The 12,351-nt window shown below is 45.5% G+C and overlaps 1 protein-coding gene across 4 annotated transcripts in view; it reads left to right on the forward strand.

The window, feature by feature from the left end:
* Positions 1-12,351, forward strand: part of LOC137432356 (protein PAT1 homolog 1) — a 75,498-nt gene that overhangs the window by 16,296 nt on the left and 46,851 nt on the right. For 2 of the 4 annotated variants that reach the window (XM_068124208.2, XM_068124210.2), the window contains exons 8-14: positions 1,640-1,812; positions 1,943-2,026; positions 2,152-2,320; positions 2,512-2,641; positions 4,623-4,720; positions 4,969-5,028; positions 6,585-6,745. In XM_068124208.2, coding sequence (XP_067980309.1) covers positions 1,640-1,812; positions 1,943-2,026; positions 2,152-2,320; positions 2,512-2,641; positions 4,623-4,720; positions 4,969-5,028; positions 6,585-6,745 — 875 coding nt within the window. The remainder of the gene's footprint in view (positions 1-1,639; positions 1,813-1,942; positions 2,027-2,151; positions 2,321-2,511; positions 2,642-4,622; positions 4,721-4,968; positions 5,029-6,584; positions 6,746-12,351) is intronic. The other 2 variants (XM_068124209.2, XM_078783110.1) reach the window with 1 other exon arrangement.

Here is a 12,351-nt window from a genome sequence, read left to right on the forward strand (position 1 = left end):
AAACCAACTTATACAGATCCGGAAGAAGACAAGACATCTACAGCAAGAGCCAGTCTCATGCCACGTCAAGCCTTCCTGAAAACACATTGATTCCCAGTCCATTTATATAGGGACACGTTTTATCAGGAAATCTCCGAGGGAACAAACAAAACTGGGAGAGGTTCCTCCCCGGTGGGCCAAGCCCCCACCGTCATCCGCTCTGTTATTCGGGGGAGTCAGCCCTTCCTTATCATTCGGACCAGATATAGTTTCAAAAGCTCCGAGGTGACGAAAATGTAACTCACAGAGAGAAGAGTGCATGCTTGGCCAGATAAGACCATGCTTGGCCAGCCAGATAAGACCATAAAATATATGGGTTTGTTCACATGAGTAATTCAAAGCATGTTTATACAGAGTCAAGCGTTGCTGTGATTAATACAAAATATATATGGTAAAAACAATAGGTTTATGTCTGCAATCTAATCATTCTACTAGCGTTACACAAAATCACGCGCGTGAGCGTGATTTTACGACCGGCCTTATCTAGCCTTGAAAAAGCACACGTATACAATTTGTCCAGCACGACCGAAGCGAGCCTTTCCTCATCCAAAACTAAAACGAAGCAAAAACCCTTTATTAACTTTATGAAAATAGCATTTTTAAACAACATTTAAATCATAACACATTAGCAACCAACGTCTATAACTGAACTTTAGGCAATAACAAATCTACAACTTGACATGCATACATACATACATTATACATATATACCGGCGGTGAGCAACCCCTAAATATTATACGATTTGCATAAAATTTTACGTGTGTGATTTCTACAATAAATGGAACCACTTTGAATGGCATGGGATCAAACAAAACCAGACCCTAAGACCTAAAATTATGAAACATTCGGTTTTTAGTGCCACCCTAACAGACAGTCAATATTAATGGCCACAGGTGCACTCCATTCGAGTTGTCCAGACATCTCGATGATGATCAAAGGAAATTGGATGCATCTGAGCTCAATTTGGAGTGTCATAGTAAAGGGGCTGAATACTTGTTGACTCAAGACATTGCAGATTTTCATTTGTAATTATTTTGTTTAAAATTTCTAAAAATAAATAAATAAAAAATCCACTTTGACTTTATGAGGAATTATGTGTAGATCAGTGACAAATAAAAAATCTCAATTTACTCCATTTTAAATTCAGGCTATAACACAACACAATGTGAAAAAAAGTTAAGGGTTTTGAATACTTTCTGTAGGACTTTCACCCTTACCAGCGATCAATATTTCCTCTTTGGCACAGACTGTGCATTGAGCCCTGCTTTAATTAACCAAGCATGCAGCTTTCAGGAAGCGTTGAAGTCAGTCCGCTTTTTAAATCTGCTTCACCTGCTTGCTACTTACGGTGTGACTGGTAACTATGCATGCGACACGTGCATTGTTTGTACGATCTGGTGCTGTATTCTCGCTTCAAAAAAGGCATATATATTCGTGCTTCTCCATTGTAGTGCGCAATTTGATGTAGTGTGAAAATCCACTTTTACAGTACTGTAGATTCCCATATATGTTGCTGCATTCATTTGGGTCTTAATTATTGTCAGGGGTAGATTAAAACAATGTTTTCCTCTGCCATTTCCCCTGTTGTCTTTTCTGGAGGCTGGCAGATTATCTCCAAGCCAATTTTCCTGCTTGCCCACAGTCCTTCCTTCTCCCCTCAACCCCCTATCCCCTTTACCACATAAACTGCTTCCAGGATGTCCTCCCCACCTCATCCATCAATATGTCCGATCACCACACTTTCTGAGTGCCCCAGCAATGCATGCTTTGCGGTAAGTAACTGTAGTAGCAAAATCTTCAAAAATAATTCCCTTGAGCTTACTGTTGTTCTTTCCTGGAGCTGGAAGTGGATGTATTTTATGTAATGTTTTTGTATTTAAAGAAAATGTATTTTTTCTGCAGTAGCTTCCCACGTCCTGTGCACCCTGGTGACCTGCATCCCCAGCACAGACGTCTGCTGAGCCTCCAACAGCAGCGAGGCAAGAGGTGAAGGTGCTTTTGAGCACAAATTGCTTGTTTTTTGTTAATTATTTATTTTTTGTGGAGGTGGGAGGGGGGTGTGTGTGTTATCTTTCTCTTCTCAATGTTGTTCTTGTTATGTTGGACACCAGCCAACAGAATGGTGTGGCAACTGGCTGCCATCAGCCTGGCCCTGGGTGCCCCTCATCGTTTGATCCTTACGCGAACCTCATGACACAGCGAGAGAAGGAGTGGGTTGTGCGCATCCAGATGCTGCAGCTGCAGAGTGGTGGCTCTGGTGTTAACGACTACTATTATAAGGTGTTGTGAACCTGAGATTTCCTCCTTGCTATCCTTAAGGAACATTGTTTGTTTGTTTATTTATTTATTTATTTTTGAACAGAAGCTATTTATCTGATTCTTGCAACATTCAATACACCTTCCTCCTCATCGTCTTGATACTCTTGCTTTTTTTCCCCTCACCCCTCCCCCCACCCCTCCTTCCCTTCCAGATGTACTTTGAGCGCTTGGAGCGGCGTGCACTGGCAAGTGATAAAACATCTGGAGGAATTGCAAGAAAGAGGGAACCTCTTCGGCTGATAACGCCACAAGTGGCACTGGCTGAACACACCTACACACCAGGTAACCAAGTGTACTATACTGTTAGTAGCTACGTGAAATCTGTGCTTTCCGAACACATCTGGAATCTGTTCATCCAAACTGGACATCCGTTAAAATGTGACTGCTTCATTCTTGCATAAACCTGGCCTGATCCTGTCACAAAATTCTTCTTTTTTTTTTTGGAGATTATTGCACTTTGCCTTTGCTTTGTCGAAGCATTGCTGCACTTAAGTACTGTTATGAATTTTGGGGTAGTGGGATATATAGAGTTAGGTAGACCTGCACTGGTATCATTCTCCGCTTACCATGAAGAAGAAGAACCATCTTGATGTAAATAAGTAGAGGACCTGTCTCGCCCATATGTCAGATTAAGTGTATATTTGTGGTCATACAAGGATGGCTTTGTGATAAGTAGAATAGGGATTAAGCTAATTCCCCGGTGTGTCAAACCTGTGATCATTCCATTGTCCCGTATGGCAACGCACCATAGACATTAGTTAGGCCCATTAGTTACACCACACAAACACTACTTAAATCCCCCTCTGCCACAATAACAATAAAACTTACCGGAAGAACAGTCAGGAAGCGGCCGCACATTACGCCGGCATGGCGATGAAACGTCGAGTAAGCCACCAATCGGGAGACGAGGCAGGATGAAGCTTGTGATTGGTGGAAGGAGGGGAGCAAGAAGCGAGAGACTGATTGGCCACCGACTGATGGCATGAGAAAAAGAGCACGAAGCGCTCGGCCAATGGGGAGGGACGTACGCGATAAGACCATTTGAGAGGTCGAGAAGCGAGGCACTGATTGAGAGAGAAGGAGAGCTGACGTCACGAGACGGCTGATAAAACAACTGGCTGGCCGACATTTCCTTCTGTCTTCTCGTTCTGGATGCCATAGCGGATGGTCGTGGACGGACATTTTCTCTCCCATTTTCTTCTCGTTTTTGGATCCCTTCATGCCCGGACCTCCCCCACCCCCCCCCCACCCCCTCTGCTGCCTCGTGATTCCTCTCCCTCGATCTCTTGCTCCTTTCGCCACCTTTGCTCTCTGACCTTGGACCCTTGCTTGTTGGGCGATGACGGCCGGTGGGGAGACGTTGGAGCGCTGACGATCCTCCTTCCCTGCGTTCACGCACGGGACCTCGAGTGATCGCGTGGGGACGTTAGGCCTGCGCAGCAGCGTACGCTAGCCTAGCAGCGCACGGGCAAGGGCGCATCGAGGCCAGCTTCGCATTAACGACCAGGCAGTTCCCGCCAACACCAGGGCCGCGTCCGGACTGCATGCTCGAGTTTAGCGACGTTGACGAGGACACACTGCAGACAGAGATAAGCCAGCACAAACACAACGGTTCCTTTCATTTATAACCTCCCCATCTGTGCGTGTGTGTCTGTGTGTAGGAGCGCTCATTAGGGGATTTTAGTTACCGGCATGTTCATTGTTTTTGGGGTCCGGTAATAAAGCCGTGTTTATTTTTGCACGTAAAAGATGTTTTCATGTGAATTAATTTGCAGGGTTGAAGACTGCTCGGGACCGTCGGGTAAAAGCTGCCGGCCTCTTCTTCTTCCGCTCCCTTCCTCCCGCGCATATGTAGTAAAGTCCGTATTTGATAACGCCTCAAATAATGCTCGATTTGCTATCCGTGATTCCCCAGTATTCACCGAGGGGAATTGCACGACAGTACTATCCATCAGTATGGTGCACTGGTGCAGTGTTAACCTGCTTCACTTTCATTCATCCAGACTGATGTCGATTCTCAACCAGACTATAAACTGGTACTTCACCAGAATAGCATTGCAGATGGATGGCCGTTAAGCTGGGTACATGAGTTATCACCAGTACCCGAGCCAAATTCCCATTGCCTGCCTGAATGTGTCGGCTCACTGCATGGATGGCACTGCTTCTGAATTTCCACAACTGCTATGCATATCAAGCCCAGGCTTTAATGTATTGCATGTTGGTGATGGTACGAAACACTGATGAAGCTGCTTGTTTTTTGCAGTGCAGTTCCATGGCTCCCTTGGTAAGCTCACAGTTTCAAGTGTGAACAATCCTCGAAAGATGATAGACACAGGTCATCTCGCTCGAAGTGATGACGAGGTGAGCTATAATTTGCCATCTACTTGTCCTCTGTGGTACTTCTTTGAACTTCCGAAATGTGATTATCTTGTAGTTAATTTTATTCCCATTGATGCTTAGGGTAAGTTTTTATTTTATTTATTTATCGGTTTTTTTTTTTTTTTTTTTTTTTTTTTTCCCCTTCCCTCCTCTCTACCTTTAATCCAGTGTGTAAGCTACCCTGCCTCCCCCACTCCCTTTCTCCTTTGCTTCCCACCTGCCCCCATTAGGAACTGAAGGATAAGCAGGGAAGAGACAAGAGGCGGAGAGTACTGCAAGCCATTGAACAGGTATTTTTGGGGAGGGGTTGGAGGGGGCCGGTAATGGAACAAAGGTGGAGTGAGTGTAATTGAGGGAAGTGGGGTTGGGAGCTCATATATATATGTGTATATATATATATATATATATATATATATATATATATATATATATATATATATATATATATATATATATATATATATATATATATATATATATATATATATATATACAGTGAAACCTAGACTTACGAGTGCACCAACTTACGAGTTTTCCGAGATACGAGCCGTCGCTCGGTCGATTTTTGCTTTGTGATGCGAGCCGAGATCTGAGTTACGAGCGAGCGAGCTTGGATATAAAACACGTAATCGTCGAAAAACATGAGCGAGGTGTGCGTGTTGTCGACTTGGCGAGGCAGTACGATCGTAGTACTTCTACGATATGTACGATTTTGAAGCAGAAGGAGTCGATAAAGGCTATAACGCCAGCCAAGGGCGTTAAGATTATTTCAAAGCTCCGGACCTCTGTCCATGAAGAGATGGAGAAGTTGTTGTTTGTGTGGTTGACGGAGAAGCAGCTCGCAGGAGATACCGTGACCGAGAGCATCATCTGTGAGAAGGCACGAGACATTTACCGGGATTTGGTGCAGCAGACGGCGGGAACATCAACGGACGAGGCATCGGAAGAGTCATTCAAAGCCAGTCAGGGATGGTTTGATAATTTTAAGAAGAGGACCGGCATTCACTCCGTCGTCAGGCATGGTGAGGCAGCAAGCTCGGATGTGAAGGCAGCTGAAGATTTTATTATAACTTTTGCCGAACTGATAGAAGCCGAAGGATACATCCCCCAGCAAATCTTCAACTGTGACGAGACAGGGCTCTTCTGGAAAAAGATGCCGAGGAGGACGTATATAACGGCAGAGGAGAAGAGCATGCCAGGCCACAACTTGTTCAGAGTGCCGGCGATAGCTCGCCTTCTCTTTGTGGAAGACACGGTGAGATCCTTAACATCCAACAACTAATGGGACGCAAACGGGGCGCCCAGTTTAGCGGTACACACATTGATGAATCACCCTGCCTGTGAAACACCGACATGACAGGTTATAGCTGGGTCGGGATTCAAACCCAGGCTGGACAGTTTAGTCAAGTGTGCGTACCTCCAGTCCAGGCCATCCTGCCAACTTGTATGCTGCATTCAGGTGAAATATAAAGCGCAAGATATTTATATATATATATTTCAAAAAAAATTGGTGTGGTTTTTGGGGGGCTGGAACGGATTAATAGCATTTCAATTCATTTTAATGGGGAAATTTAATTTGAGAAACGAGCAAATTGAGTTACGAGCTCGGTCACAGAACGAATTAAACTCGTAAGTCAAGGTTTCACTGTATATATATATTTTTCTTTACTAGAATTGCATAATAAGTAAAGACCGTGCAATGCAATACAATTTTGGCAAACGTGCATTTACACATAGTTGAGGCATTGCCTGAGTATTGCAATGGGGGGGGGGGGGGAAGGGGAGGGGGGGGCGGTGGGAGGAATGTGGGAAGAAGTTTAACACGTGTGTGTTTATTCCTCCCAAGGCTTATTTGCTCCTGCTGCAGTTGGAGGACTTGGAATGCTTGTTGACCCGTTCCACACCGGCCGAGAGGGAAGAGGTGGCGTTGAGACACGATTCTTGCCGACGGCAACTTTTCAACATGCCTCGCAAATCCTGCATCCCTGTGGACGAAGATGAAAAAAGGTGTGAAGAATGCATCATAAAACTAGAACGGCATTCGGTAGAGAGCATACCTACACCAGGCTGAACAGTTTACGTTTTGTATCCCACTGATAGGCCTGATCTGGATTCGGACCTGAACCAAAATCTAATCAGCTTGTTCTTGTCGCCTAAACAACTCGTGCACCAAGTTTTGTCAAGTCGTCCGCCACGTTTTGAAATATCCTGCTATGTACCGTTTTTTTGGCCCAATCTCTCAATGGCGAAGAATCATTTAATAAATTAAGAAATCCTCATATCTGCATTTGGATCTTCACCAAAATTGAATCAATTCTTCCTTGTCAAACACACAACCTGTCCAACAACTTTCGTCCAAATCCATCCATAACTTTTTGAGATATCTTGCTATATGTCGTTTTTTGCCCTATCTCCCAATGGTGGTCACTTAAAAAAAAAAAAAAAAAAAAAAAAAAATTTGTTCGATCCGATCTTCATCAAAATCTACTAGTTTCGTCCACATCACGTATGCTACCTCCATCAAATTTAGTCCAAATCCGTCCACAACTTTTTGGGATATCTTGTTCACAGACAGGGGAGAAAACATAACCTCCATCCACCTTCGGTGGTGAAAATAAAAATAAAACAAGTACAGATGCATTCAAAGTACACCGCCCCCATGCCAAATAATTAAATATCCTACAGCATTGGGAGGGAGATGTGTACAATAATTGATTGATGAATTGTATAATTAAAATCAATAAAAGATTATTACCAAATATTTTCTTAATCAATTGGCTTAATAGCATAACGAAACCACGAGTGCTTCATCTGAAGAGAAAACCCCCCACACCACTCCCCTCCAAGACTCCCCCTAGCCCCTCCCCTCCTAGACTCCCCCCTCACCCCTCCCCTCCAAATCTCCCCCATATCCCATCCCTTTCAAATCCCTCCCCTTGTCCCTTCCCTCCTAAACTCCCCCCGTGCCCCTCCCCTTCAAATCTCCCCACCTTCATTTCTTCTCAATTTCCCCTCTCTCACTCCCCCTCCTCAGTGTCCTCCCCGCTTCTTCCCCCTTCCAACTCTCACTTCCATCTCCCCCAACCTTCTGCCTCGCTCTTCCCCCTCCTCAAATAACTCCTCATTGTGCCTCACCCAATCACCATCAAACCTTTTGTCTGCCCCATCCTTCCCTTTCTCCGAGCTATTCTGAAATCTCTGACACACCTTCAAACAGCTCTCCCTACCTCTTCCACCTCTTCCACCTCTTCCACCTCTTCCACATCTTACCCGACCCCTCCTCCCCCCTGTTCTGTATCCGATGCTCCCCCTTCCTCTTCATTAACGGTATGGACCTCAAACATCCGGGGCCTTCGTTCAAACTTAACTGATCTCTCCATACAGGTTGCTTCTGACAAGCCAGACGTGATCTGCTTAACTGAAACTTTCCTCCTTCATGATGTCTCTGATTCCTTAGTATCTCTCACGGGTTACTCCCTCCTCCGGTATGATAGACCTGAGCCTCGTCCTGGAGGTGGGGTTGCTATCTTTATCAAAAACTCTCTTCCTCACTCGCCCTGCACTGCACTCTCTCCACCTCACCCCCAGGAATACCTCTGGCTACGGCTTCCCCTTCGCTCCCACCTCTTGTTCATATGTGTGTTGTACCGTCCACCAAACAGTGATGACTCAATCTACATCTCGCTGTCTGATAATATGGACCAACTTCTATCTACTCATCCCAACTCTTTTCCTCATATGTGGTGATTTCAATTGTCACCACGCCAGTTGGCTGGGTGTGGGTACCTCTCACCAGCCATGGCTCCTCAGCAAAGGACTTCTGCGACTCACTGGGACTGACACAATCTGTCAATTTCCCGACCCGGATCTCAGTCAACGGAGCATCTTCTCTTCTGGACTTTGTTATGACTAACTTCCCTGAAAATGTCTGCTGCTCTTCTTCTGCTCCAATCGGCTCATCTGATCATGTGCTTGTTAAAGTGGACATCTCTCTGACCATTCTCAGGGAGCCTGCTCAGCGTCGACGAGTCTGGCATTTCACTCAGGCCAACTGGCTCGGTCTTCAAGCAGCCATCAATCATCTGGACTGGTCTCCCATCTCCACCGCCTGACATCAACTCATCCTGGGAATTCTTCCAAAGTAAATTGCTCTCTCTCATGCACAGATTTATCCCATCTCGTCTTCAGTTGTCATACCCTTCCTCCCGTCCATGGTACACGGAATCTTGTGGTGAGGCTGTTTCCCAGAAACAACTTGCCTTCGTCTCCTGGAAAGCAAATCCAACGGAAGGAAATCTCATTTCCTTTCACAAAGCCCGAAACAAGTGTGTGTCCACCCAAAGGAGAGCCAGGAAACAATATCTCTCCGTTCTCAAGACCGAACTCTCTTATCTGTCTCCCTCTTCCAAATCCTGGTGGCGTCTGGTCAAATCTGTTTCTGGTGTTTGTTCCCCCTCCATCCCCTCCCTTACCTCAAACGACTACACAGCTGACTCCGCACGTGAAAAAGCTGAATGCCTCAACTCTGTGTTTGCCTCTAAATCTTGTGTCCCAAACCCATCCCTCTCTGTACCCACCGTACCCAGTCGTACCCAGCTGCTCCTGGACTCCGTGTCCTTTCCTCCTGACAAGGTGGAAAAGTTTGTCAACCCTCGACTCTGATTCTGCAACTGGACCTGACGGCATCAGCCCACGGGTCCTAAAATCCTGTTCTTCCGCTCTTTCGCTCCCTCTCTCTGTTCTCTTCACCCTCTCTTTTGCTCAAGGTCAACTGCCATCTGCTTGGAAATCGGCCAACATCACTGCTTTGCACAAAAAAGGTGCAAAAACAGATCCTAGCAACTACAGACCAATCAACCTTCTCCCAATTATCAGCAAAGTCATGGAATCCATCATTGCTTCGGATATGAAATCTTTCCTCTTCTCCAATGGCTTGATCTCTGATCATCAATTTGGTTTCAGACCAGGTCACTCTACTCTGGACATGCTGCTTCTGCTGTCTCAACAATGGATCGACGTCCTCGATGCCAAACAGGAAATTAGAGCTGTCTCCCTCGACATATCACGTGCCTTCGATACGGTCTGGCACCCCGCTCTGCTCACCAAACTCTCCTCCTTTGGTATCCATGGAAATCTCCACGCATGTGTGGCGGACTTCCTCTCTAGTCGTAGCCAATGTGTGGCCCTGAATGGGTTTCTCTCATCTCCTCTTCCTGTTCAGGCTGGAGTTCCCCAAGGCAGGGTTCTGGGCCCTGTGCTTTTTGTGGTCTTCATCAATGATCTCTCTGACTCTCTTGAAAATCCTCTCTATCTCTTTGCTGATGACTCCACTCTCTGCTGCGACATTCCTCATCCCTCAGATCGGCAGTCTGCAGCCTCCTCACTCTCTGCAGACCTGGACAAAATCACAGACTGGGCAAACAAGTGGAACATGTCTTTCAATCCTGACAAATCTCACACTCTTACGATGTCTCTCCGAAAAGACCGACTGGACAACCCTCCCATCCACTTTCTGAATAATCCTCTCCAAGAAGTTCTGTCACTCAAGCTTTTGGGTCTCACTATCTGCCATGATCTTTCCTGGGAAAACCACATTTCCAAGCTGGCCTCCAAAGCCAGTCGCCGACTGCGCATCCTCCGTCGTGCGAAGTCCTTCCTTGGCACACCTGAGCTCCTCACCACATACAAGGCTTTCATCCGCAGCTCAATGGAGTACTGCTCTCCCCTCTGGGTTGGTGCTCCTGCCTCACACCAATCTCGTCTTCACGCTGTTGAAACCAAAGCGTTCAGAATCATTGGAATCTCCCGCGATGACGCTATCTCCGAGGGCCTTTCACTTACTCACCGCAGGCAGGTTGGTGGTCTTTCCGTCTTCTACCGCCTCCACTCCTCTCCGGCCTTGCTCCCCCAGCTCTCTCTGGGCTCTGTCCCCCAAATATTCCTAGAGGTCGCACAAGATCTGCCTGCAACCCTCTTATGGTTAATCTGCCAAAATCAAGACTCTCTGCTCACTTTCACTCCTTCATTCCTCTTTTCTCCCGCCTCTGGAACAAACTCCCTCACTCTCTTCAATCCCACTCCTCCCTCCAGGTCTTTAAAACGGCTGTTCACCACCATCTCTTATTTTCCCCAATCCAAAAACCTTGATCTTTTCTACCCCCGCTAATTTCACCCCAAATCCACTTTTTTGAGGTGCCGACTTCTGTCCTGGAAGTCCTTGGTGTCCTTGCGTTTTATACCTATCCTGCCTCCCCCCAGGCCCTCTCCCTCCCACACATCTCCCGATGTCCCTGCTCTCAAATGTGTTTGTGTGCTTCCTCCCCTTCTCTCCCCATCTTGTCGACCGCTCCCCTTTTTATATACTTTGTTTGCTTGTTTGCTTGTTTGTTTGATTTGTTTGTTTGATTTGTTTGTTTGATAAATGTTAGCTCTTTCACGAGCCTCGACTCTGCATCCAATTTATTTATTTTTTTTGAAATTTAATTAAATAATTTATTAATAAAAAATTAGATAATTAATTGATTAATCAATGAATAATTATTCGATTAAATGATTAATCAATAAATCAAAAATATCCTTGATAGCCACATCACCTGGTCACTGTCATGTCCAAATATTAGCATCCTTGCTCAAAAGGTGCCTGACATATTGGCCAAATGAGAGAAAATAAATAATTGATCAATCATGAAAAAAAAAAAAAATCATTAAAAAATTAAATTATTAATCAATTCCGTCATAGAACACATAAACCACCACCATTTCATCACTTTCACTCACTTAACACATAAACCACTCGCACATAAACCACCACCAATGAGGGCCTTTCACTCACTCACCGCAGGTAGGTGGTCTTTCTGTCTTCTACCGACTCCTCTCCGGCCTTGCACCCCCAGCTCTCTCTGTGCTCTGTCCCCCAAATATTCCTACAGGTCGCACAAGATCTGCCAGCAACCCTCTGATGGTTAAACTGCCGAAATCTCGGCTCTCTGCTCACCTTCACTCTTTCATTCCTCTTTTCTCCCGCCTCTGGAACAAACTCCCACACTCCCTTCAATCCCACTCCTCCCTCCAGGTCTTTAAAACAGCTGTTCACCACCATCTCTTATCTTCCCCCGACCCACATCCAAAACCTTGATCTTTTCTACCCCCGCTAATTCACCCCAGATCCACCTTGTTTGAAATTCCAACTTCTTTCCTGGAAGTCCTGGCAGTGTCCATATGTTTTATACCTCTCCCACCGCCCCCTTCCCATGACTCCCACCAAAGCCCTCGCCCTCTCTCAGATCTCTCGATGTCTCCATGTCTCTCGGTCCCTGCTCTCAAATGTTGTGTTTGTGTCCTTCCCCCTCTCTCCCTATCTTGTCTACCGCTCCTGATGTTATATGTTTTATGTGTCGGTTTGTCTTTCTGTGTGATTAATGTTCGCTCTTTCACGAGCCTCGATCTTGTATACAAAAAAAATAAAAAAATACTAACTTAAAAAAAAAGAAGATTTTTAGTCATTAATCGAATAATTAAACAGTAATCGATTAATTGGTTAATTAAAAAATCTAAAATAGCCTTGCACCCAAATCACCTGGTCATTGGCATGTCCAAATATCAGCTTCCTAACT

The sequence above is a fragment of the Myxine glutinosa genome, chromosome 8, assembly GCF_964187855.1.
Source record: "Myxine glutinosa chromosome 8, kmMyxGlut1.1, whole genome shotgun sequence".
Lineage (NCBI taxonomy): Eukaryota > Metazoa > Chordata > Myxini > Myxiniformes > Myxinidae > Myxine > Myxine glutinosa.